General features: G+C 37.5%; 1 protein-coding gene across 1 annotated transcript in view; it reads left to right on the top strand.

The window, feature by feature from the left end:
- Positions 1-27,035, top strand: part of WDR49 (WD repeat domain 49) — a 204,227-nt gene that overhangs the window by 70,281 nt on the left and 106,911 nt on the right. The window contains exons 5-7 of the mRNA XM_043997089.1: positions 10,735-10,905; positions 14,943-15,091; positions 25,514-25,747. Coding sequence (XP_043853024.1) covers positions 10,735-10,905; positions 14,943-15,091; positions 25,514-25,747 — 554 coding nt within the window. The remainder of the gene's footprint in view (positions 1-10,734; positions 10,906-14,942; positions 15,092-25,513; positions 25,748-27,035) is intronic.

Below are 27,035 nucleotides of genomic sequence, written 5' to 3'. Positions count from 1 at the left end.
TACTTGCTGATGTTAGAATAAGGAGCCCTCCAGGGGAAAAAGCCTTCTAGTAGGTATGGTTTTGACTAAGTTACCTTCTTTGTCTGTATTCACAGTACAAAGTCCAACTACATTTCCTTCGAAATTCTGACTCTGGGCTGACCTAAAGAAAGGTCTGGCCAGGCTCCCTGGGTCTCATAGAACCCCAATGTTTTCTCTCAAAATCAAACAAAAACCTGGTGGGCTGGAATATTCAGCTGAATCTAATATGTTGAAATGCAATATGGATAAAGAAGTAGCTGTATAACTGTACTCTGCTTTGGATAGACCACATGGAGAAAATTGGAGACATTGGTTCTGAAGAAGAGACAGAGAGATAGCACAATACAGTGGAAAACGAACTGGATATGAAATCACAGGACCTGGGTTCAAATCTCAATTCTGACACTCACTAGCTGTGTGACCTTGGACAAATCATTTAACCTCTCTGAGCCTCAGTTTCCTTGTTTGTAAAATAATGGATTTGGACTAGATGGCATCTATGTTCCCTTCTGTTTCTAAACCAATGATCCTGTGGTCCAATGATATAACTGTCTGCAAGCAGTCCCGAGGGAAGGGACAGGGTCATTTTTGTCTTTGCATTTCTGGAGCCTGGAATAGTGCCTAGCATATCATAGGCGCTTAATAAAGGCTATTGCTCAATTACTGATTAGTCAAGGGACTGAGCAACTGGCCTTTTGATTTATAGTTAGTCTTAGGGGAAAGAACCAAGAAGAATAGGTGGAAGTTTCCAAGAGGGTTAGGCTTGCTGTAAGGGAAAACTTCCTAACAAAGTAATCTCCAAATGGTATGAATTGCCTCAGGAGGCAGTAGGTTTTCCCCACTTTACTAGAGGCCTTTAGCCAAAGTCTGAATGACCACTTATCATGCGTGTCACAGAAAAGAGTGTTGCTTGGATATAGATTGGACTTGATGCCCCCGAGGTTTCTTCCCATTTGGCAAATCTGTAATTCTGACTGTGAATTATACAGACAATATATTTTTCTTAATTTCCTTCTCAGTATGAGGTAGGAGAAAATGTGCTGAGTGAAAATATGTTAGTAAATATGTTATTTGCTCTTTGAAGATGAGGATAAATTAAATGGGAAAAAAGCTCAGATATTTTAAGGAAGAATTCACTATATAGATGGAAGTTTATTAACCAAATTCCATGAACATTTTAAAATGGACTACAGACAAGGTGCTATGTTAGTTAGAAGGATGCGATGATGATTAGGGCACAGACCTTGCTTCCAAGGAGCTGACAATCTAATAGGAAGAAAAAGGCATAGACATTGACACCTATAAAATGAGAAAGAATATGATAGGTAAAAAGGAGAAGTCAAGATAAAGTGATTTAAGTCCGAGGTATTAAAACTCTGGCTTGACAATCTCAAGAGTCCCACAAAATTCCTGTGTGGCCCCCACCAGATTAAAATGTAACTGGGAAATGTTTAACAAAATAGAGAAAAATACAATTCAACTTAGATGGTGTTAATTTGTATTTTTCTAAGTCAATATGCTTAGGATCCATTTCTATTGGTGTTTGATATCACTGATTTAAATGATATGAAGAAGTTATAGGTCACCTTCAACATGCAAAAGCATCTTATCAGGGAAAGTGTGGCCTTTGAGTTGGTCCTTGAAGGAAGGGAAAGACTACATGGGGATGGGAGGAATTCCGACCAGTAATTTAGAACACTAGAAGAGAAATCTTTGCTGTCTTTTTGCCTGCTCATCAGTCTATCACATATCTAAGATTACACCATGGAATAACAGGGATGATCAGCAAGGCATCTACATATTGTTGGTGAAGTCTTAGAGAGTTACAGATGGAATAGAGAAGTTAAATGATTTGGCCATGATTATAGGACTATAGATTTAATTCAATGTTCCCTGTACATGACATTCCATGCATAGCAGCAACCCCACCTCTACCTCCAAATCTATGTATTCCTTTATTTGTTTGTTTGCCTTTATCTGTGCATGATGGATTTCTTCTTTACAAATATATATATGTATATAACTCCCCCCATTACATAGTAAATTTTTTTGTGGTGAGGCAATTGGGGTTAAGTGACTTGTCCAGGGTCACACAGTTGGTAAGTGTCAAGTGTCTGAGGTTAGATTTGAACTCGGGTTCTCCTGAATCCAGGGGTTGTGCTCTATCCACTGTGCCACCTAGCTGCCCCCTATTTTTTGGGGGGCCCATTACATGTTAAAACAATTTTTTAAACATTTTTTTTAAGTTTTGAGTTCCAAATTCTATCCCTCCCTTTGTCCCCTCCCCCCAACAAGAAAACTGTCTAGATTATAGCTGTTAGTATTTCCCATACTTTGGGCTTACGTTTTATACATTTAGTCCTAGCCATGTCGATGTTGCTTTCCTCAGCAGAATACTAAGTTCTTTGAGGGGCAGGAAGTGTTTCATTTTTGTCTCTGTATCTCTAGTGTTTCTCAGTGTCAGGTGCATAATTAATGTTAACTAAATACTTGTTGAAATGAAACTCAAATGACTTTCCTAAGGTCACAGAAATTGAGAATGGTAGCACCAGGATTAAAGGCAACCTAGGCTGACTCCAAACCTATCTTGTTATATAATAAATAGTTATACACTGGAAAAAATCGGCTCACTTCTCTACTTTTTAATCATCCTTCCAGGTAAAATGATTGCTCCAAATTGAATTAAACCATACTTCCTTTGTTCTGTTTCTTTGTCTATGTTGTAAATAGTTGAAACTAGCCAGAAAGATAATTATTAGAAGTAGGTTGTTTGTTGGAATTCCCCACCTGGAGTTTATTTTGTAGTATGAACTAAAACAGATATCATCTCTTTGTTGCATTTGGGATATGGAGAAATGAGCTCCCTCCATATTCTAGGAAATTATTCCATTAATTTTGTATCCATTGTAAAAATGGGCACAGCGTTATTTGTTGGGAACATTTGGATTAAACCAAAAGAATGGACCAGAACCTGGGGACTCTTTGATCTCATTCTCTGCATAGCTCTCTGATGGCAGAGTTCTTTTTGAAAACTCTTTGAGCTCAGTGTGTGAAAGAAGCATAAGGTGGTCCAGCAGGGAAAGAGTTTCATGCTTCAAAATAAAGGATGAAGTTGGGGAATAAGATCCCCCAAGTGAAAGAGCATCAAGGGAAGCTCAAGGCAACATGATGTTTTCCCTAAATAACAAGATGCAATCTTTTCCTTCCCTCACTCAGAAAGTAAGAAAATTGGTTTTTAAAAAACCCAAATCACACAAAAAACCCCCAAACAAGCCTGGGTGGTTAGCTTAGAGATGTCCCATTCTTATTCCTCTTTTCCTTACAGTTTCTAGGGGGTGTTTTAGGATTTCTCAGTAGGGATTTTCTTGCTCTCTTTTTTCTGTAAGTGCACTTAATAACAATGCTTCCTTTTCAGATAGCACTTTTCATCTTCAGAGAGCTTTTTAAAGATAACTAATTGCCATAACACTGAATTAGATCAGTAGGTATTACAGTTCTCCTAGGACCCTAGGGAAAACTGGGAAATTACAAGTAGTTTTCCTTCCTTCTATTTTTTTTCTTCAAATAGTCACACCCCAAGTGAGTAAAACAGTTAAAACCAAACCGATGCTGGAGTTCCAGTGGCCAGTGTCTGACATATAGTAGGTACTTAATAAATACCTGCTGACTTGACTTGTCCAGCTACAAGGTCAATTTATAATCTTCCCCTCCCCATAAGTCATGACCTTAAAATCATTGCTTGGGTTAGTCATCCATTGAATCATTGGGGGATTTTGCATAAGTTACTTGAATTCTCTGAAATCCAGTTTCCCAGAAGCCAAATTGGCGGGGGGGGGGGGGGTTGGAGTAGATAACTTTTAAGGTCACTTCTAGTTCCAAATATGAAAAAATCTGGAAAAAATATCTCCTAAAATTAGCAGTTGCTTCTTTTCACATGTTTAAGAGAGAGGGCTGCAAACCATATAAAGTCTTAGATTTAGAGCCTGCCCAAAGATCTCTGTTCAAATGTTGGATCAAACATTTACTATTGATGTGAACTAAAACTCTCTGGATTTGTGTCCTCATCTGTAAAATAAGAGGGTTGGAGTAGATGTCCTCTCAGATATGGTCTAGCATTAAATCTATGGTCTTAGTGAGTAATCTGATAGGTACTAGATTATGAGTCAGGAAAACCAGTGTTCAGATTCTGACTCCAGTGCTCATTAGCTGTCATATAGACAGCTAGTCAAGTTACTTAACCCTCTCATAGCCTCAGTTACTTCATCTGTAAAATGAGAGATTTGGATTAAATAACTTCTAAGATTCCTTCTAACTCTAAATCTATGATTCTACTGTGTTGCCCTAGGAGTTCTGGACTAGGAGCCATGAAGACCTGTGTTCAAATCCTGCCCCTAATGCTTTTTAGCTATTGTAACCTTCTTAAAAATCTCTCTCTTTTTTTAATAATAAACATTTTATTTATAATTTTGGGCTCCAATTTTTATCCCTCATTCCCTCCCTTCCCTTCCCCTTTCCTGAGGTGGTAAGCAATCAGGTATAGGTTATATATGTACGATTATGTAAAACATTAGCATATTAGTAATTTTGTACAAGAAAACTTGAATAAAGGAAAAAAATGAAAGAAAGTGAAAAATAGCATGCTTCAATCTTTGTTCAATTAATATTAGTTCTTTCTTTGGGGGGTGATAGTACCCTTCATCATTAGCCCTTTGGCATCATCTTGGATCATTCTATTGCTAAGGATGATTAAGTCATTTACAGTTCTTTATCAAACAATATTGCTGTCACTATGAACAACATTCTCTTGGTTCTGCTCACTTCACTATACATCAGTTCATTCAAGTCTTTCCAGGCCTTTCTGAAATAATCTTGCTTTTAGTTTCTTATAGCACAATAAAATTCCATCACCATCATATACCACAACTTGTTTAGCCATTCCACAATTGATGGGCATTCCTTTGATTTCCAATTCTTAGTCACCACAAAATGAGCTGCTATAAATATTTTTGTACAAATAGGTCCTTTCCTCTGGGGATGTCTTTGGGATATAAACCTAGCAAAGGGTATGCACAGTTCTTTAGCCCTTTGGGCATAGTTCCAAATTGCTCTCCAGAATGGTTGGATCTTTTCACAACTCCACCAACAGTGGATTAGCATCTCAGCTTTCCCACATCCCCTCCAAAATCCAATATTTTCTGTTTTTGTTATATTTGCCACTCTGATAAGTGTGAGGTGATACCTCAGAGTTGTTTTAATTTTTATCTACATCAATGCTAATCTAGAGCCTTTTTTCATATGATTATAGATAGCTTTGATTTTTTTGAAAACTTCCTGTTCATATCCTTTGACCATTTATCAATTAGGTAATGACTTGTATTTTTATACATTTAACTCAGTTCTCTATATATTTGAGAAATGAGTCCTTTATCAGAGATGTTCGTTTCAAAAATTCTTTCGCAGTTTTCTGCTTCCCTTGTAATCTTGGTTATGTTAGTTAGGTTTGTGCAAAACCTTTTTAACTTTATATAATCAAAATGATCTACTTTATATTTTGTTTTACTCTATATATCTTGGTCATAAATTTTTCCTTTGCCCATAAATCTGACAGGTAAGTGATCCCATACTCTCTCTCTCTCTCTGTCTCTCTCTCTGTCTCTCTGTCTCTCTCTCTCTCTGTTTGGTGGGGCAATGAGGATTAAGTGACTTGCCCAGGGTCATACAGCTAGTAAGTGTCAAGTGTTAGGCCAAATTTGAACTCAGGTCCTCTTGATTCCAGGGTCACTGCTTTGTCCACTGTGCCACCTAGCTGCCTCAATTCCATACTCTCTTAATTTGCTTATGGTATCATCCTTTATGTGTAAATCATGTATCCATTTTGACCTTATCTTAGTATATGGTGTGAGATGTTGGTCTATACCTAGTTTCTGCCATACTGTTTTCCAGTTTTCATAGCAGTTTTTGTCTAATAATAAGTTTTTGTTTGAAAAGCTTGAATCTTTGGGTTTATCATATACTAAATAACTATAGTCATTTACTATAGTGTAATTTGTACCTATTTATTCCACTGATCCACCTCTCTATTTCTTAGCCAGTACCAGATTATTTTGATTATCCCTGCTTTATAATATAGTTGTAGATCTGGTGCGGCTAGACCACCTTCTTTTGTATTTTTTTCATTGATTCCCATGATATCCTTGAACTTTCGTTTTTCCAGATGAACGTTGTTATAATTTTTTCTAGGTCTATAAAATATTTTAGATAGTTTGATTAGTATATCACTAAATAAAAAAATTAACCTAAGTAGGATTGTCATTTTTATTATATTGGCTCAGCCTATCCATGAGCAATTAATATTTTTCCAATTATTTAGATCATGTCTTTATTTGTGTGAAAAGTGTTTTGTAGTTCTGGTCATATAGTTCTTGTGTTTGTCTTTGCAGGTAGACTCTGAAGTATTTTATATTGGCCACAGTTATTTAAATGGAATTTCTTTTTCTATATGTTGTTGCCAGACTTTGTTGGTTATATATAGAAATGCTAATGATTTATGTGGGTTTATTTTGTATCCTGCAACTTTGCTAAAGTTCTTAATAATTTCAATTAACATTTTAGTTGATTCTCTAGGATTTTCTAAGTATAACATCATATCGTCTACAAAGAGTGATAGTTTTGTTTCCTCATTACCTATTCTAATTCATTTAATTTCTTTTTCTTCTCTTATCACTATACTAACATTTCTGGTACAATATTAATAGAAGGACCAAAATTTAGGAATATCTCTAAGGACTAAGGTACATTTTTTTTTTAATTTGGAAGGCAAATAAATGTAGATAGAATGACAATTTTTACTTCCAAGTAAATTATGTTTTTTTTTTTCCTATCAGTCCTCATACCTGGTCTTTCTAGCATTAACCTTCCTGAACCTCAGTGACCTAATCTGTCAGATGGGAAAGATAATGATCCCTGAGGTACTTCCCTAACTGGATGGCTGTGAGAAAGCAAGATAATATATGCAAAGAGCCCGGACTATAAATGAGTCATTGTTGTTGCTCTTGGTTGTGGATTTATCTTTAAGACATTTGCATGTTTAACCTTTGGCTCTGCTTCCTCTTCTTTAAGAAGTTAAGGAAACAGTTTTGTGTATCAGATAATTTGATTTTAAGGAAATGGCATTATGGTCACCTTTTAGCTAGACAGCCTCAAGGGACTCAGACACATCATAATTTAATAAATTACAAGTTCTAGCTCAGGAAAATAAATATCTATTAAAAAGGTTTTGAGCCCTTGCAGCAGCCTGGCAGCCTCTCAAATATACTGGGATACCTGCAGCTCCTCATCTCCGAGGCCTGCTTTGAATTGTCACCTGGGACTCACTTTCCATGGCTTTCCCTGATGGCTTCATGAGGGTGGATTACAGCAGAATTGAAAGCAGGAAAACATCACAGAATAACTGCTTGGATCCCTCTGACTTGTCTGGATTGGGCTACAGTGACATGATGGCATTTCCACAGATGTTCAGCGATAATGACATGGCTTCATTGTATATTGCTGTTCTCTTTCTTGAGCCAGGCTGCAACAGTTGACTCGCACCTTCTGAGAGATCAAAAATGCCAAACCTTTGTCAACAAACTGGTCATTGTGGGTTAGGGCCGTCCCTGAACTCAGCTTTGAATGACAGAGCTTTCCAGTGTTCCTTGATTTGGGATGTGATGGCTCCACAATCTATGTACTCCCTGTTAAAGAGCTAGATGATAAATGCTAAAGTATGTTTATCTTTATGAAAGAGATAGAGGTTACATTCAGGCAGCTAGGTAGTGCAATGGATATAAAGCACCAGCTTCCTGAGTTTAAATACAGCCTCAGATTTCTAGTTGTGTGACCCTGTGAAAGTCACTTAACTAAGTTTGCCTCCCACATTTGTAAAATAAGAGAAGGAATGGCAAACCACTCTAGTATATGTTCCAAGAAAGCCCCAAATAGGGCCATGAAGAGTTGGGCATGACTGGAAAATGACTGAACAACAAAGGGGCTACACTGGTTATTTCATTGATCTAAGGAATTCTGATGTGAAAAAGTCCCTTTACTAATGCAGGTTGGCAACTTCTCCATAATTTCTATTCTCAGGGAGTCCTCACCAGCACTTACGGATTAAGTTACTTGCCTAGGATCATACAGCCAGTTTGTATCAGACAGGCCTTGGCCTAGGACTTTTGGGATAACTATTCATTACACCACAGTGCCTTTTGTTTGCCTTTAACTTTTTTTTTCTTTCTTTCTTTTTTTTTTTTTGGTAAGGCAATTGGGGTTAAGTGACTTGCCCAGGATCACACAGCTAATATCAAGTGTCTGAGGCTGGATTTGAACTCAGGTCCTCCGGAATCCAGGGCCAGTGCTCTATCCACTGTGCCACCTAGCTGCTCCGCCTTTAACTTTATTTTAAAAATAAAATGAATGGAGTCCATATGCTGGGGATGGGGGAAGAACTTGAGCGAAGATCCCTGATTTTCTGTGGAGCTTTGTGCCAAACTTGTCAGTGAGTGGTCAAGAATGGTAAGATATGTGGCATGAATGGAAACATCAAATAATACATTAGATGCCATTAAGTGCAACCTCCTCATCTACGGTTGTGGAAACTGAGGCACAGAAGAATCTGATGATTTTCCCAGGGTCACCCAGTTAGTAAGGATGTATGGTGGGATTTGAACCCAGATCTACCCTGCTGACGAAACCATGTCCTATCCACTATGCCATGTTGTCTTTCCCATTGGGCTCTCATCTGCCTTATTAGAGGGGATATGTGGGGCAATGAAACAACAGAGACATTGGAGCTTTGGAATAACCATTAGAACTGGGACTAGAAATGGGCTTTACTTGGAGCAGAGTTGTGCAGAGCATGGGGAGGGGTGGGCAGAGAGGATAGGGGAGCCAGGAAAAGGATCACTACATTGATAAGGTTCTGGGAGTAGAGCTGTGCTTTACACTTATTATAATACTTAAAACACTCTAAAACATGAAGTGTATATTAATTGAGATCTCTCTGATAGCTACATGCCTTGACATAATGTAAACTTCTTGAAGGCATGGATTATTTAGTAGTTTTTTTGTCTTTGTATTCACAGAACTGAGCTGAGTTATACTAATATATCTTGCTTTATTGGAATAGGAATTTGGACTCAAAGGACAAATTAGGAAGTTCATTGCCAATGTAGGGAAGTTCCCTTTGTAGGAACCTATCTGGGGGAGGGTTGATTGAAATTGGTTACAACAGAATGCATGATGGGTTAACTTTTAGTGGCATTGAATCCTGGGTTCAAAAAGAAGCTGACCTGCAATACAAGGGAACTGGACTGTGGCCAAATGGATCTGGGACTCTGGGACATGGTATTTCCTGGGAGCCAGCAAGAGTCAGGAATTTCTAACCAAGCTTCTGGCTGAACTCCTGAACCCTGGCTGAGCCCAGGCCTTTAGTTTCCCAAAGAATCTGGAGCTAACAAACCCATGTTAAACTAGCCTTATCATTCTGGGGGCCCAGATGGCTTGTGAGCTCTTGTTTGATCACATCTGCTCTGGGTAGAGGTATCCAAGAATACAATCAGTTACTTGTCCTCTGTCTCCTGAATCCCATGGGATTATTATGATTAATCTCACTCTCCGCTATGTGTTTTCACTATGAAAAACTGAGGAGATGCAGATTGGATTTGGAATCATTGGAACTGGGTTCACATCCTAGTTCTCTTAACAGGCCAGGTACCTTGGGTGGTCCGTTCATCTCTTTGGACTTCAATTCCTAATTTTTAAAGTAAAGGCATTGGATTAAATTATCTTTGAAGTTCCTTCCCATTTGAAACTCCATGGAATTAATGCCTGCTTGATTGCTGAATGAATGAATGCAAAACCCAGTAATTTCCTCTATTTTCCAACTGCTCATATTCCAATCAGAGATCAGAAAGGAAACACTTTCCCTTCAGGGAAGCATAATGGGGCAAATCTTCATGCAGATTCTCATGGCTTCTTAGCCTAGCTTATTTGTTAGGCCAAAGTACCAGTAACTAGCATCTTTTTTTCACTTGGAGCAAAATTGATAAAAATTGTTCTAGAGGACAGTTTTGAGTGAGACATCCATGAATTTAGAGGACAGTGGTTGTAGAAGCCCTTCCCAGCAGTAAACATGTTTGAAGTCCAGTACAAACAAGTATGCAATCATTCTAGGAGGAGCAGCCAACCCAAACTTTTCTTCCCCTTTTCTCTTTTTTTTTTTTAGTGAGGCAGTTGGGGTTAAGTGACTTGCCCAGGGTCACACAGCTAGTAAGTGTTAAGTGTCTGAGGCCAAATTTGAACTCAAGTCCTCCTGACTCCAGGGCTGGTGCTCTGTCCACTGCACCACCTAGCTGCCCCTTCCCCTCTTCTCTTCATGAGCCTGTGACCACAATCCATATTTCTCTCTCTGGGCTGCTTTTGCCCACCTGTCCTATATATAGAGTTTGTTTTCTGACAGAGAATGACATTTTTCAGATTTCTGCCAGGAGGCAACATTATCCATGTCAGCACCATGGACAGAGTCTTAGCTGCTCTGTTCTAGTCAGTTGTTTACTTCTCTCTTGGAGGCTGATTTAAAATCTAAATTCTTTAGAAAAGAAAATCTACCTGACTGAAATGATTATGCTAGCAGATGAGAAATCTGTTTATGATCTTGTTTCCCTTTTGTGTTCTCAGTGATTTATGATGCTTCTTTAGATGCCATAATTTCCAGCACAACCAGTCATGTGAACACAGTGGTTCTGGCTTGGAGGGAAAAATCCAAGAAGACGTGGATTAAGAAGACATCCTTCAACATTGCTCAGGGCATTCACACTTTTGACTACCACTCTCGCCTCAATTTAATTGGTATGTTAAAGCAACCATGCTCACAAGAAGACCTCCTTATTAACAGATAATCTGGGGGTAAAAATTTATAAACACAAAAATTCTCCTATCTTAAGGAGACATCCAAATATCAGGATTTCAGGGTGATTTTTTGCATGGGGTTATTTGATAAATGGTTATTATCACATGTGACGTGGCAGACTTCACACATCTTAGGGACAGTGATATGTACATGCTCCTGGGCTTTAATGAGTCTGCTTATTAAAATTGAGAGTGGTTGTCCCTTATCTTGGAGTGTTGGGAGATTATGGGTTTCCTACAATGTCAGATGTCATCACCATGTGGGTTTTCCTTCCCTTTTTTTTGATACGAGGGAAGGTATATTCAGAGAGTGTGTAGTGGTATATTTGGTGTTTTTTTTGTTTGTTTTTTGGTGAGGCAATTGGGGTTAAATGACAGGGTCACACAGCTAGTAAGTATCAAGTGTTTGAGGCCGGATTTGAACTCAGGTCCTCCTGAATCCAGGGCTGGTGCTCTATCCACTGTGCAACCTAGCTGCCCCATTGTTTTGTTTTGTTTTTTGTTTTATTTTTATGTAGTGGTATATTTGGGGATGATTCTGACATCAAAGCAAAAAAAAAGTATGTCATCATTAAACTTTAAATTAATAAATAAAAAAATTAAATCAAAGTATAAGATAACAGAAAAACATGGTTTATAGAAGGCCAGGCTTAGAATCAAGATGACATGAGTTCAAAGCCTAGCTCTAAAGTAAACCTGCTTTGTAATGACAGACAAGGCATTAAAATGAACCAGGCAATTCTCTGGGTCTAGAAGTTGCAGATCTTGGAGGGACTTTACATGCTGCAACTTCTCTACTCTGATAAAATCACAAGTTTGGACCAAAAAAAGAAAAACTATAATAAAATGAAAAGAGGCCAGCTTTGTTAAAAAAATATGTCCCTCGAACCCCTCTTCTGATATCAGCCAATGCTCCATTGAAAGAAACGCACTTCTTTCATTTATATACACACACACATGCACACATGTATGTATGTATACACATACATATACATACATATATGTATATATACACATACATATACATACATATATGTATGTATGTATTTCCAGACACCATCCTTCAAAATATGAGCTCTCTCATGGAAAGTTCCAGGTTTTCTCTGCCTTAGGTTGCCACTGGAGAGATTTGTTTTTTGTGCTTTCTTGTAACATCTGTGCATTTTGGCTCACAAACTCCCATTTGTTTACAGGCATTAATTGTTGAATTTCATAGGAAACTACTGTTAAACTTTAAAAATGTAGGTTCTTTGGGAGGATAAGGGGAAAGAGAGATGCACTTGCATCATGCCTGTGAAACCTATGAATCTCTTCTCAGAATAATGTTCTTAAATGAATAAAACAAACTATATTGAAATGATTGTCAAAAGTTTCCAGACCCTGGGTTAAGAAGCCCTATATATAGCAAGTCAGTAAGGGATCTGAGCTTATATCAGGTTCTGACATATATTAACTGTGTGACCTGGGAGAAGTCAATTCATTTTTCTGAATCTCAGTTTCTTCATTTATAAGGAGATAATAGTCCTTACAGGGCCTATTTCATAGAACTACAGTAATGATAATAGCTAACATTGGATAAGGACTAAGATTTGTAAAATACTTTGCATATATTTTCTATTTTTTCCTTCACAACAATGGCATGAAGTAGGTACTATTATTATTCCCATTCATAGAAACTGAGGCTAAGAAAGGTTAGGTGATTTACTCAGGGTCACACAGATAGGAATTGTCTGAGGCAGGATCTTAACCCAGGTCTTCCTGACTGACTCCATATTGCACTCTATCCACTGCAACATTTGCTGTTGTTATTGTTCAGTCATGACCTATGGATCATAGAACAACAGGCCATTCAATTCTCCACTCACTCCCAAGGTCTTTCCAAGTTCATTTTCATTGTTTCCATGACACTATCTATCCATCTCATCCTCTGACATCCCCTTTTCCTTTTGCCTTCAATGTTTCCAACATCAGGGTTGTTTCCAATGAGTCTCATCTTCCCATTATGTGGCTAAAGTATTTAAGCTTCAGCTTCAGTATTTGGCCTTCTAGTGAACAGCCTGAATTAATTTCTTTAAGTATTGACTGATTTGATCTCCTTGCTGTCCAAGAGACTCTCAAAAATCTTCTCCAGCACCACAATTCAAAAGTATTGATTCTGCAAAGCTCAGCTTTCCTTATAGTCCCTCTATTATTAGGACAGCATTTTGTAGCCATTAAATTAACTGACATTTGTCAAAGACAATATCTCCCACACTTCTAGCTAGCAAGTTGGCATACATTGGAATTTTAGCAGAACACAGGAAGTTTAGGCTGCTTCCTGGAATCATGAATAAATGGAAAAATGTAGTTAGTTATACAGTTATTTCATCTATTCATTGAACAAGTATTTATTAAGTGCCAACTGTATACCAGCCATTATGATTGGAACTGGGGATTCAAAGACAAAGGCTAAACAATCCAGGCTTTCAGAAATCTCATTTTAGTGATACATTCATAAAAGCAAGTCAAACGTTTTGGGGAGAATTTTTCCCCTTTTAGTTATTTGGAGATTTCATCTCTAAATTCTTTGTTTTGGCAGTATACTGTAAGAGTATAAGCCTCAATTCTCCCTTCTTTGATACTATTTTCATTGAGCTGGACTACAACTAGAGGTTGAGGAAGAATGGGAATTGTAGAGCTGGCCCTTCTTTATGAAGATGTGAGAGGACATAGTCCATCAAAAGCCACAAGGGGATAGAGAGCTGGAAGTGACCATAGAGTCATTCCATCCAACACCTTTATTTTATAGATCAATAAATAAAAAAAATATTTTCTAAGCATCATCCATGTGCCAGGTATTGTAATTGGGGATGGAGACACACACACAAAAATGAAAGTCTCCCCTTTCAAGTAACTTAAGATGCAGAAACCAAGGCAACTAGGTGACACAATGGTTAGAGCATTGGTCTTGGAGTCAGCAAGAACTGAGCAGCCTCAGACACTTATCAGCTTTGTAACCATGGGAAAAATCCCTGTTTGCCTGTGTTTTTTCATTGGTAGGTAAAATGAGGACAATAATAGCTCTGACCTACCAGGGTTGCTGTGGGGATAAAATGAAATATTTGTAAAGTGCTTAACAAACCTTAAAGGGTTATATAAATGCTATAAACACCAAGTCATAGAAACATAAACTCATTTGTACAAGGTCCCACAGCAGGGTCTGGATTTGAGCCCAGCTTCCTTGATTTAAAATTCAGTACCGATTTTGTAATCAGAGGAATTAGACATGGCAAATCCAGACTCCCCCACTTCCGCCTGTTTGACCTTGGTCATTTCTCTGCACCTCTGTGAAGTTCAGTATTCTTATCTACAAAATGAGATGGTTGAACAATTTGACCTCTACAGAGTCATCTGTCTCCAAATCCATGATCCTTTGCTCCTTCCTCTCCACCATGTTGCCTAAAAGTCAACTTACAGCTGGGGCAATTAACCTGTGTGTGTGTGTGTGATGAAATTCTTTGCTAAGCCTGGGGAAGCCTCTGGCCCCTTTCTAAGAATAATGTTTTTTGATGCAAAAAGGTATCCATAGGATTTCAAAGGAAACCAATTACATTGAAATATAGTTATTGAATTTAAAAAAGACCATAATAACAGGCCCACATTCAACCATAGTCCTTGGCACATAGTAAAAACTTAGGAAATGCTAGTTCACGGATCCAGGTTAAGAAGTCCTGATTAGAGAGATGTGACAAGGTACTACTTCTAAGAATGATGTCCTAAGGGTCAGCTAGGTGGCACAGTGGATAAAGCACCAGCCCTGGATTCAGGAGTACCTGAGTTCAAATCCGGCTTCAGACGCTTGACACTTACTAGCTGTGTAACCCTGGGCAAGTCACTTAACCCCAATTGCCTTACCAAAAAAAAAAAAAAAAAAGAATGATGCCCTATAGATTATTCATTTTCTAAAATTAACTTTTCCTCCATGAAATTCTGAACAGCAACAGCTGGAATTAATCATAGAGTTTGCCTTTGGAATCCTTATGTTGTCTCTAAACCCACCGGAGTACTGTGGGGTCATTCAGCCAGTGTAATAGCTGTGCAGTTCTTCTCTGCCCGAAAGCAACTTTTCAGCTTCTCCAAAGATAAAGTAAGTCAAATAGCATTTCTACATTTATGCATTGAGTTCACTCTATCTTCCCTGTGTTCCATTTCTATCCCCAACTCAACCATGTATCTACTAACATAGAATCTGAACTGCCAAGATTGGCTATCTATGTATTTTGTGTTTATTGGGTTCATGCTCAATCATTCTCTCTCTTTGGGCAGTGTGGTATTTGGTTCTGTCTAGGGGAAAAGAATAGGGATTGGACCTATGATTTAAGTGTTGCAGAGATTTATTGGCCAAGAGATCTCCCTCTACCAATGAAAGTTGGCTCCTTCTCTGAAACTCATCATTTTAGAGGGTTGCCTAATGGATAACATAGGAATGAGTTCCATGATTATTGCTTCTACCAATACAGGTTAGCTCTTTCTCTGAAAATGAGACAGTTGTATTAAATCGTTGCTGAGAGCACTGAGAGGTTATGCGATTTGTCCTGGCTTGTATGGCCAGGATGTGATACAGGCAGGGCTTAAATGAAGATTTCCTGACCCTCAGGCCTACTGTTCATCCATTATGCTTCATTGCTACTGGTTTCCATCTAAATTGTAGGAAACCAATACTTGGGGGGAGAAATAGACTTCTGGCTTCTTGACATTATTAATATGAATATCATAACATAATAGTAATAAAATCACATTGATTTTCTATAATATATTATTAATATAATTATAATTGTGCATATGGTTTCAATATATCATGTAATGATATATTATTATCAATTTGGTAATAATAACTAACACTCATGTGGCACTTTAAGGTTTGTAATAAGTGTGAGTTATGATTTTCAAAGATATTTACTTATGTACATACATATATACATACATGTATGTATGTGACATATATACACACACACGTATAAGTATAGTATTTTGAAATGCTTGACATTTTAAAAAATCTTGACTTCCTAGGCATGTTCTATTGCAAATCTTAACCTGTCTAAGGATTAGTGTACTCTCTTTAGTAAGAGCGCTGGTGGCTGACAATTCTCATTTCTCTGTGGCCAACTGTGGAACAGTTGAATGAGAGTTGAATTTAGCCTCAGGAAACCTGGTTCTAATCATGTATAGCGCTGTTACTTACTACCTGTGTGACTATGGGCAAAGTCCTTAGCCTCTCTGGGCCTTAGGTTCCTTATCTATAAAAAAGAGGAACTGGACCAGATCCCCCTCTGGGAACCCTCTTAGTTGAAATATGTGATTCTAGGATCCCCTGGGAAGCTTCTTGGAACCTCACTAGGCTGAATGTCAGACAACACACACATAATTTGTCAGGAGTTTATACCTGAAGCCTTGCTCAGCCACCATTTATACATCCAAAGATATATAGAAATATAAACACTTGCCACTCAAAAGTGCTCCTTTAAGTAATTTTCATCCCTTTAAACGTGAGTGAAAGTTTCCTTTGGAAATAGTATGAATCCCCTGCTGCAGTCATTGGCAATAAAAAACAATATGGCTTCTTCTGGAGGTCACTTTGCCAAGATATTTTTTGCTTTGATTTTTAAGTCATTATGTGTTGACGGAGCTTGTCATTCTCCCCTTCACATTAGTAGAAATCAGTCTCACTTTGATAAGTGTTCTGTAATCCCACCCTTTATGTCTTCATAATATACAACAAAGCTCTCTGCTACTGAGTTATATCCATTATTTGTTATCAAGAAAGTCTATTTTGGAGTTTTTATAAGTCTAAGACTAAGTTTGCAGAAATGGAAAAAAAGAAATGAAATAGTCAATGTTAATGCATTGATTAAAGCACACAGATGTAATAATCATTCTTAATCATTTGTCTGTATACAGTCAAATAGTTCTAAATCTTGGCTCTTTACCACTTATTAGCTGTGTGGTCACCAGTAAATTATACTACTTTCTCTTAACCTCACTTGTAAAATAAGAATAAAAATATTTGTAGCACAAGGTTCACAGGGTTGTTGTGTTGCAATCAAGTGGCTTAAAATATCATGTAAGTTTGAGAAGCTATTATTCCCTGAATCAAAAGAGAAAGAATGACTAGTGGACAAACAAAATAAGATAGGAAGTCCTGTGGTAACCAATTTATCATAGACCTTGAAATCAACCAAATGTCAATGAACTGAGAGCTGAGATATAATGGCATGGGAAAATTGAATTCCCCAGATTATTTTCTGGGGAAAAATTATATGCATCATATACTATCAAATGAATCCTTTGGGTAAAGTAGGGTATACTTCCAGTGCACAGGTAGAGAAACATTTGGTACATTGGAAAGACCACTGACTCTGGAGTTCAAAGACATGTACTCAAATCTTATCTCTGATATCTACTACATATGTGACCTTGGTCACTTGGCTTCTCTGGGCCTTAGTATTTTCAACTGTGAAATTAAGACGTTGGATTCAATGCCCTTTGATGTCCCTTCTAATTCTAAGAACCGATGAACATGATTTTTAAAAGCCTTGGTTTTATAGGATCTTGGATAATCAAGTTGGAGTGACCCTGGAGTTCATCTAGAACAATATCTTCTGTTTGCAGGTGAGGGATCTGAGTTCCAGGGAGGTTAATTGACTTTCCAAGGGCACTCCAGAAAGCCAAGATATAAACTGAGGGTCTGTGACACCAAATCCAGCCTTCTTTCAATTCTACCATATAGCTACTTCTTACATACAAGGACAAATTAGGTGTATATTTCAATAAAGAAGGGCCTCTTAGCATGCTCAAAAGTTAACAGACTATATTATTCTAAAGAAATTAAAAAAAACATAAAGTAATTTTCAAACATACTAGATGAATACAGAGTAGCCATATAATTAAATAAACTAAATCAAACACAATGTGGATGGTTCTGTTCGCTAAAATGCCAGAAGTACCTGAAGCAGATGAGGGAGGTGATGGCTCATCTATTTTTAATTTTTCATTTAATTCATGGGACTAAATGTCAATGAAATATTAAAACTCAAGTAATTTATGTTGGCAACACAATGGAAAATGACTCTGGCAAAATGATACTCCATTAATGCTGTTGAGTTATAGTTAATCTATGTTAAACTACACTGCAGGCTGTTGAACTTTACCTGGGGGTTAGCTTCAGCTTCCTTGGAAAGGCCTGATACTGAATCAGGCAGTTTTAGGGTAGCCACAGTGAAAGCCCATAACCATCCTTGCTGATAATGGTAAGTAAACAGTTGTCATAGTAACAGGACCCATCCAGGGCCATCATTTCATTGCTCAAGAGTAGCACTTGAAAATCACTGATTGTACACAGATTTGAAACAGTGCCACTTTTCAAATCCATAATTGGGGATCTTAGTTCTTCCAGAATTTGTGTTTCTAAGGAACAGAGGAAAAAACAGCATTTCTTTGATTATTACCATCATCTGATGCAGAAAAAAATGGAATGGACAGTAGGAGGTATCATATTTTAGTAAAAATGAGCACAATAAAATCAAACTCATTTCCTTTGGAGGAAGGGTTCCTAAGTTGGTAGAATAATGTACCCAAGTAATCACAAAAACTACCTGCAGGTAATGATTGTTCCATTGGACTCTGTGCTGGTCAGTGCATATCTGGAGTATGAGTTTAAGTTATTAACAATAAAAATCGTCATTAGCTGAACTCCTATTTACATGGCACTTGACATTTTGCAAAGTACTTTCTTCCCACAGCACACATGCGGTAATTAGTAGAGGTAATATTGAATTGGGGGGCAGCTAGGTGGTACAGTGGATAGAGCACTGGTCTTAGAATCAGGAAGACTCATCTTCCTGAGTTCTAATCTGACCTCAGATACTTACTAGCTGTGCCAAATTGATCCAATCACTTAACCCAGTTTGCCTCAGTTTCCTACATGGCAAACCAATATCTCTGCTAAGAAAATCTGAAATTGAGTTACACAGAGTCTGATATGACTGAAAAGAGTGAACAACAAGAAGAACAAAAATATTTGATTTTGGGGGGAACTAGACATGGGATTTCCTGATTATTTCATTTTCAGTGGGGAAACTCCCTCTGTAAATACAGTTCTGCATTAGCTCTGCAACTTAAAATCTTAAAGATTTGCTAGTGGCAGTCAGGGGTTAAATGACTTACCTGTAGTCATGTAACTGGAATGTGTAAAAGGTGGGACCTGAACCTAGGTTTTCCTAGGCTACTCCTAGCCGGTTCCAAGGCCAACTCTTGATTCACATCACCCATATAATATTAATTACTTCAATAATGATAACTGCCTTTATAATAGTTTTAAAGTCTACAAAGCATTTGACATGGATTATTTGAGATTCACAGGAAACCTATAGGGTAGATAGTGAAATATTATTGTTCCCATTTTTTTCAGATGAGAAAACTGAGGTTGAAAAAGAGGAAATTACTTGACTATGACATAAAGTGCCAGAGGTGAAATTTGAACACTGATACTCTTGCTCTCCCCTACCAGGTTATCTGTTGGCAAATATTTAACAATTGGCTCTCTAAAAAAAAAAGTCAATACAGCATACTTTTCAGTTTTATTTATCGACAATTTTCTATTACTTTCTCAAGTATAGGCAAAAAACAAAGCAATAAATCAAATCCAGATTTGTAGTATTTGGTGATTCCTGAAGCGTAAATGTTCACACTAAAAATGTAATAATTGACTCTTACTAGTCAATTCAAGAGTCTCTTATTTCATTAATGGGTGCACTCCATTCCCTAATGCAGGTCACAACACTTTTAGGAGTTGTTGATGGAGCTGTAAAGTGGTACAACCATTCTGGAAAACAATTTGAAATTATGCAAATAAAATGATTAGAATATACATACCCTTTAAACCAGAGACTTCAGTACTGGGTTTATATCCCAAAGAAAACATCAATAAGAAAAAAGTCCCAATGTACTCCAAAAATTTTATAACAGCACCTTTAATGATATCTAAGAATTGGAAACAGAGAAGATGTCCATCAATAGGGGAATATTGCTGCACAATAAAAAAAAGATGTATGTGATGAATACAGAGCAGTTTGGAAAGATCTCTTTGAACTAATGCATAGTGAAGTAAGAACTAAAAAACTATATACAGTGACTACAATGATGTGAATGGAAAGGAAAATGATACACCAAAAAAATCAAAAGTAAATCTAACAAAATTATTAAGGTCACAAGATCAAATCTAACTTGAATGAACAGCTATGAGAAGCTATTCCCAGCTTATTCTTTAGTGGATGTTGGGGGCTCACACGTATTACAAATTGCACATATTTTTGGATTTTTTCAATGCAACATTTAGTTATGCTGACTTTTTTTTTCCTCTTCAAACATGCTATTTGTCACATGATATGATTCTCTGGGAAGGGGAAGAGGAGAGCTATGTGAGAAACTATGGTGACATAAGAAACAGAAATATCAATAAAATGTTTTTATAATTTTTTTCAGAGTGAGTAGTTATACTTAGGAAATAAGCAAATGCTACTAATCACAGTTTGAATTATTATTTTTTTGATCATCCAGACTTAAGAAAGTGATGGAGAAAATATTAATGCAGATTAAATATAAAAGTATGTCCTGCACACATTTTTTACCACAAAAAGTTGGTTGTAAAATAATTATGATCACACCCCTGCTCTTCCTCTAAACTTTACTTTTTCTGTTGAGGGAGCCACCATCATCCCACTCACTTGGGCTTGCAATCTCATAGGTCTCTTTGGCTCATCACTCTACACCTCTCCCATCTAGTCACTTCTCTCTACTGCCACCACTAAAGCTCAGATCCTCCCCAGTTTTGCTTGGACTGTATAAATAGCTTCCTAATTGGTAATTGGTCTTCTTGCTTATCCTCTCCAAATCATTCCCATGCCATTTCTTTTTTTCTTTTTTTGTGGGGCAATTGGGGTTAAGTGACTTGCCCAGGGTCACACAGTTAGTAATGTCAAGTGTTTGAGGCCAGATTTGAACTTAGGTCCTCCCAAATCCAGGGCCAGTGCTCTATCCACTGCACCACGTAGATGCCCCCCCCCCCATGCCATTTCAAAATAACTTTCTTAAGGTAAAGTCATGACAAGAACTATGACGATAATCTTCTACTCAAATACCTGCAGAAGCTCCGCATTGGATAATAATTCAAAATCCTGACCCTGGAATTTAAAGCCTCCCTTAGTCTCATTCCTACTACTTTTCTAGATGAATTTCATGCTAATCCCATTCCCAAACTCTAAATTCCAGCCAAAACGGACAGCTTGTCATTGTCTGAACTTGAAATATCATCTCCTGCCTCCATGTATCTACACAAGCTATACTACTCTCCTAGAATGAACTTCCTCCTTCTCATCACCTTTGAGAATTCTTGTCTTGCTTCAAGGTTGATCCTAGGGACCATCTCCTCTGATTACTGATTCCCTCGATTGTTTAGTTCTCTTTTTCTCCTCAAATGTCCCTGTCTTAAATTTTTTAGTAAGTTTCTCTGAAAAAAAGTTTCATTTCTCAGATATATAAAGAACTGAGCCAAATTTATGAAAACAAGAGCCATTCCTTAATCAATAAATGGTTTAAAGCATATGAAAAGACAACTTTCAGTGGAAAAAATCAAAGCTAACAATGGTTACATGAAAAATTTCTGCAAATCATCATTGATTAGAGAAATTAAAATTATGACAACTCTGAGATACCACTTTACATCTATTAGATTGACAAGCATGACAGAAGAGTAAATTAGCAAATTCTGAAGGGGATGTGGAAAAGCAGGTACACAACTGTACAGTTGGTGGAGCTGTGAATTGGTCCAACCATTCTGGAGAATAATTTGGAACTACGTCCAAAGGGCTCTAAAACTGGGCAGTCTACATGACCCAGCAATATTGCTACTAAGTCTGTGTCTTAAAAAGATAAAAGAAAAAGGGAAAGGACCTTTACATATAAAAAATTTCATAGCAGCTCGTTTTGTGCTAGCACAGAATTAGAGTCTTCTCTAGAGCTCAGCTTCTTCTTTTTTTTTTTTTTGCGGGGCAATGGGGGTTAAGTGACTTGCCCAGGGTCACACAGCTAGTACGTGTCAAGTGTCTGAGGCCGGATTTGAACTCAGGAACTCCTGAATCCAGGGCCGGTGTTTTATCCACTGCACCACCTAGCTGCCCCCTAGAGCTCAGCTTCTTAAAATGTGGGTTGTGACCCCATATGGTGTCACAAACTGAATGTGGGGATTGCAAAAAAATTGGCAACAGGAAAAGGTTATGAATTTCTATTTTATATACCCATATATCCGGGGTTGCATAGAAATTTCTCAGGCAAAAAGGGGTCATGAGTGGAAAAAGTTTAAGAATCCCTGCTCTAATTTACTCCCCAAACTGAAGAAGCCCTGCCCTATAGTACTGAGAGGTGATGTTACTTACCCAGCCAAACAGCCAGTATGTATCAGAGGCAGGATTTGTACCCATATTACTCCCTGATGGCAGCCCAATCTCTACCACATCAGCTGTTATTAAACATTTTGGTACCACCTAATCTTAGGCAGCTTTAAGAGAATCATCATGCTCAGAAGGAGGGAAGTGAGAGTCTCACTATATTCTGCTCTGGTGACACAACTTTTAGAGAATTGCATTTAGATTTTTGTACGACATTTCATGAAGAACTTTGGCAAACTGGAGAGAGTCCCAAGGATGACAACGAAGGATGGTGCAGGGCCTTCAGACCATGCAATAGGATGATTGATTGAAGAAATGTAGTCATTTATCCTTGGGGAGAGAAGAATTAAGGGGAGCATAGCTGCCTTTAAATATTTGAAAGGCTGTCATGGCAAAGAAATATTAGACTTGCTTTGCTTGGCCACAGGGGGTAAAACCTGGAGTATTGAGTGGAAGTCAGAATGAGAAAAATTTCTTCTAAGTTTAAGGGAAAACTTTCTAACAATCAGAACTCTCCAAAAGTAGACTGGGAGGCAATCATTCCCCACTTACTAGAAGATTTTAGAAAAAGGCTGGGTGACCAATTCTTAGTACTGTTTTAGAGGGTATGCATATATATAGTCTGGCATGCATATAGCCTCTACAACCCCTTCCAAATAATTACCATTTTATAGCAGTTTGAAGTCTGCTTGACATATAATGCCTAACTTGAATTCACTTAGGTGATATTATTATTATTATCTCCATTTTAAAGATGATAAAAAGCAGGCTCAGAAAGTTTATGACTTCCCTAAGGTCATTAACTAATAAATATCTTAGTAACTTACATTCCAAGAACACCTGTCTATCCACTGTGCCACCTAGGTTTCCATGCCACTGTGACTCTTATGGATGGCCACTCTGCTTGAAAAATTAGAGTTAGGGTCCTACCTAACTATACTCCAGACCTTGAACTTAGTTCTGGGAGCATTTTCACTGGTTGTCTCTCTTGCTTGTAAATTTTTGCCTCCTAACCTTGCTATTGGTATCCCTGGCTTCTTTCAAGTATCTGCTAAAGTTTCATCTTCTATGAGAAGCCTTTCCCTAGTGTTCCTCAATCTTAGTGCCTTTGTTCAAAGATTACCCTCACTTTATCCTGTCTATAGCTTGTTAATACATTGTTTTGCATATTTTCTACTCATTTAGACTGCAAGCTGTTTGAGAACAGGTATAGTTTTTTGCCTTTCTTTGTATCCCCCCTGCTTAACACAGTGCCTAGAATGTAGTAGGTATTTAATAAATAATAGTTGACTGACTGGTACAAACTAGTCTTTTCTGTTCTTTTCACATGATATTCTATCATCTGTATCTAGACTTTTGCACAGGCTTTCTCCATTGTCTTGAAAGTACTTCCTCCTTACCTTAGAATCCTTCAGTTCCTTCAAAACTCTTCTTGGGTACTAGATGAAGCCTTTCCTAACATCCCCTAGTTATTGTCTATTTCCCAAACTGTTTGGTATTATTTTGTACATACCTATATGTATGTGTTGTTTTCCCCCCCATAGTAGGGAGAAACTTGAGAACAGGCTCTGTTTTATATCTTTGTTTATGTTTTTTGCATTCCTAGCATACTGGCATACTGCTTGGAACCTAGGAGGTGCTTAATAAATGCTTGCTGATTGATGGATAATCCAGATCTGCAAAGGATCTGTGATTGTTTTTCAGCATGGGGAAATCTTGGTGTGGGAACTCCTCTCAACAATGAAACCCACTGATTATTTATATAAGTCCTAGAGAGATGCCCTAATCCATAGAGGAAAACAATTTTCTTAGGTGCACACAATGAGTTGAGTATTATAGGTAAAATTAGAATCCAACATCTGTCCATTTCACCATGGTAATTCCATACTTGTTCTATGTCTACCTGAAGCATAATTTTGTTTTAAGGGAGAGAGTCCTAATATGAACTGGTCAGTGTCTTAGATATGATGAAAGAGGAATCAGACAAATGAAAGCCAAATAACTCAATCAATAAATCAATTAGCACCAATTAAGTACTTTCTAAGTTCCATTCACTGAGCTTGATGCCAGGGATACAAAGTAAACCTCTGTGGAATCTAAGCTTCTTGAGGGCAGAGACTGTTTTGTTTTTGTTTTTCTATCCTTAATGCCCTAGCACAGTGGCTAACCCTAAATCCAACTCTGACGCTGATTCTAACCCTAAACATTTTATACATTTTTTGAACTGAATTCAGGAACTAGGAAGGACCATCTTTTAAAATAAAAGTCCAAATTCACCATACATCATTGCCATGTATGTATAGACAATGGAAGTCAGGGATTGTTTCTTTTGTGGGTTCCAAACAACATGGAACATTTTTTAAAAGCATATTACAATATGATTATAGATTATTGATGAAACATATGATCCACCTCCAAAAAAAGAACTGATGATGATGGAACAGACTGAAGCATGCTATTTTCCACATTCTTTTATTAAATGACAAATATGAAGATGTTTTGAAAGATAGTACATGTATAACCCATATCGAATCGATTGCTGCCTCAGGGAATGGGGAGGGGAGGGAAGGAAGGAGGTATAGAGATTGGAACAGGAAAATCTAAATAAAAATGCTTAACCTGAAAAAAAAAGATATTATCCATTGCTGACTAAGAACAGCAGAAAGGGGAGCTGGATTTGGAGTCAAAAGACCTGGGACTTGAGGTCTACATCTATTACTATCTGCTAATGTCTCACTGAGCAAGTGTGTTCACCAGTTTGGAGCCCAGTTTCCTTAACTCTAAGATGAAGGGATTGGACTAGAGGGTCTAGTTTTAGGTGTATAATCTCATGGTACTAGGTGTTTAACAAGCCTTTGTTGTTAGTTCAATGCCAGCCATAGAGAATGTTGATGGTATATATTTGTTTAAGACTTTAAGTTGCAGGGAAAGTCCACCTGGGGTTCTCTATGTTAGTAAAATCAGTCTCATTCTCTTTCCCTCTCTGTGGTACTCTAGAATGACCTACACTAGTCATTTTGGTGGCCTGGCAATGATTTTTCAGCATTCTTTTCTCACTCTTCACCCAGGTGTTGAGGCTCTGGGACATCCAACATCAGCTCTCCATCCAAAGGATGGCTTGTCCTTTTACAAAGAGCCAGGAGTTCAAATGTCTCTTCCACTTTGATGAAGCTCATGGACGGCTATTTATTGCCTTCAATAACCAGCTAACATTATTGGAGATGAAAAATGAGATGGGCAAAAGGGTCATAAGTCATGAGAAACCAGTCACTTGTGTGCTATACAACTCAGTCTTCAAGCAGGTAATGTGCGTGTGTGTGTGTGTGTGTGTGTGTGTGTGTGTGTACGAGCTTCTTTAATAAGGGGCTTAGAAAAGATGGTTGGGCATATTGGAAAATGTAGAGGACTTAGATTTAGGGGGAAAACCACACGGGTCCAAATCCTGCTTCTGACACAGGCAAAGTGACAATGGGCATGTCATAACCTCCTTGAGCTTCAGGTGCTTCATAGTAAAATGGATATAAGAATCAAAATAAATTACTAAGCACCTACTAAGTGTCAGTTTCTATGCTAGGTACTGATTATACAAAGATAAAGATGAAACAGTCTAAACCCTTGAGGACCTTCTATTCTGTTAGAGAATATAGTATATGTGTGTCTGTATATACAAATACATGTGCACACATATATGCATATAAACATATCTACTTATACACACACATATATGTATACATAATAATACAAAATAATTTTGAAGGTGCAGGAAAAGGTATTGGGTGGGATAAAGAAATGAACTCATCACATCATACCTATAGTACCTACCTTGGAGGGTTTGAAGGTAAAATGAGATAATATTTGTAAAACACTTTGCAAATTTGGTTTTTTGAGGGAAGAGGACTTTGGTTATGCAAATTCAACAGGTTAGGCAACTCCTTATGAGGAAACTATCTTTACACCTGTAGAGAGAAAACTTGCCTATTTTGAATAGTCTTAGAATTGCTTGAAGGCACTGAAAAATTAAATGACTCACCTAGGGACACAGTCAATATATGTCAAAGACAGGACTTGAACCTAAATCTTTCTCATCCCAAGGTCAACTTTTTATTCTTTATTCTATTTTTATGCTTTTGGGATAGATTTTACTTTTTAAATTCTGAATTTAAGAAATAAAACAAGCATAGAAAAAAGGTGATTGCCAGTGAAGTTGTAATGCTATTATGTACAACTTGCTATTCCTTTTAAGTATATAATAAAGTTATTATGTAATAAAACCTTGAAGCTTCATGTAACTGGCTCCCTTCTTTCTCTTCTTCCTTCTTCTCTCCTCTTTCTCCTCCTACTATAAACAATAATATTAATAGAAATTATGTAGCACTTTAATGTTTTAAAAGCACTTTTATCCATCCATCTATTCTGTTACTAAGTGCTATGTAAATGCTAGTGACTGTTATTAAATAACTCAAATCTCTAAGTTTCTAGAATGCCATTTTTAAGTTCAGGGAGATAGGAATGAAGAAAAGCAATGAGGAAAAAAGTTATGGGGAAGAAATCCTTCAATGCATGTATGCTTTCCTGTAATGGTGCCTGCAT

Source organism: Dromiciops gliroides, chromosome 3 (assembly GCF_019393635.1).
Source record: "Dromiciops gliroides isolate mDroGli1 chromosome 3, mDroGli1.pri, whole genome shotgun sequence".
Lineage (NCBI taxonomy): Eukaryota > Metazoa > Chordata > Mammalia > Microbiotheria > Microbiotheriidae > Dromiciops > Dromiciops gliroides.
The sequence above is the reverse complement of the archived record's forward strand: the minus strand, read 5'-3'. Positions and strand labels throughout refer to the sequence as shown.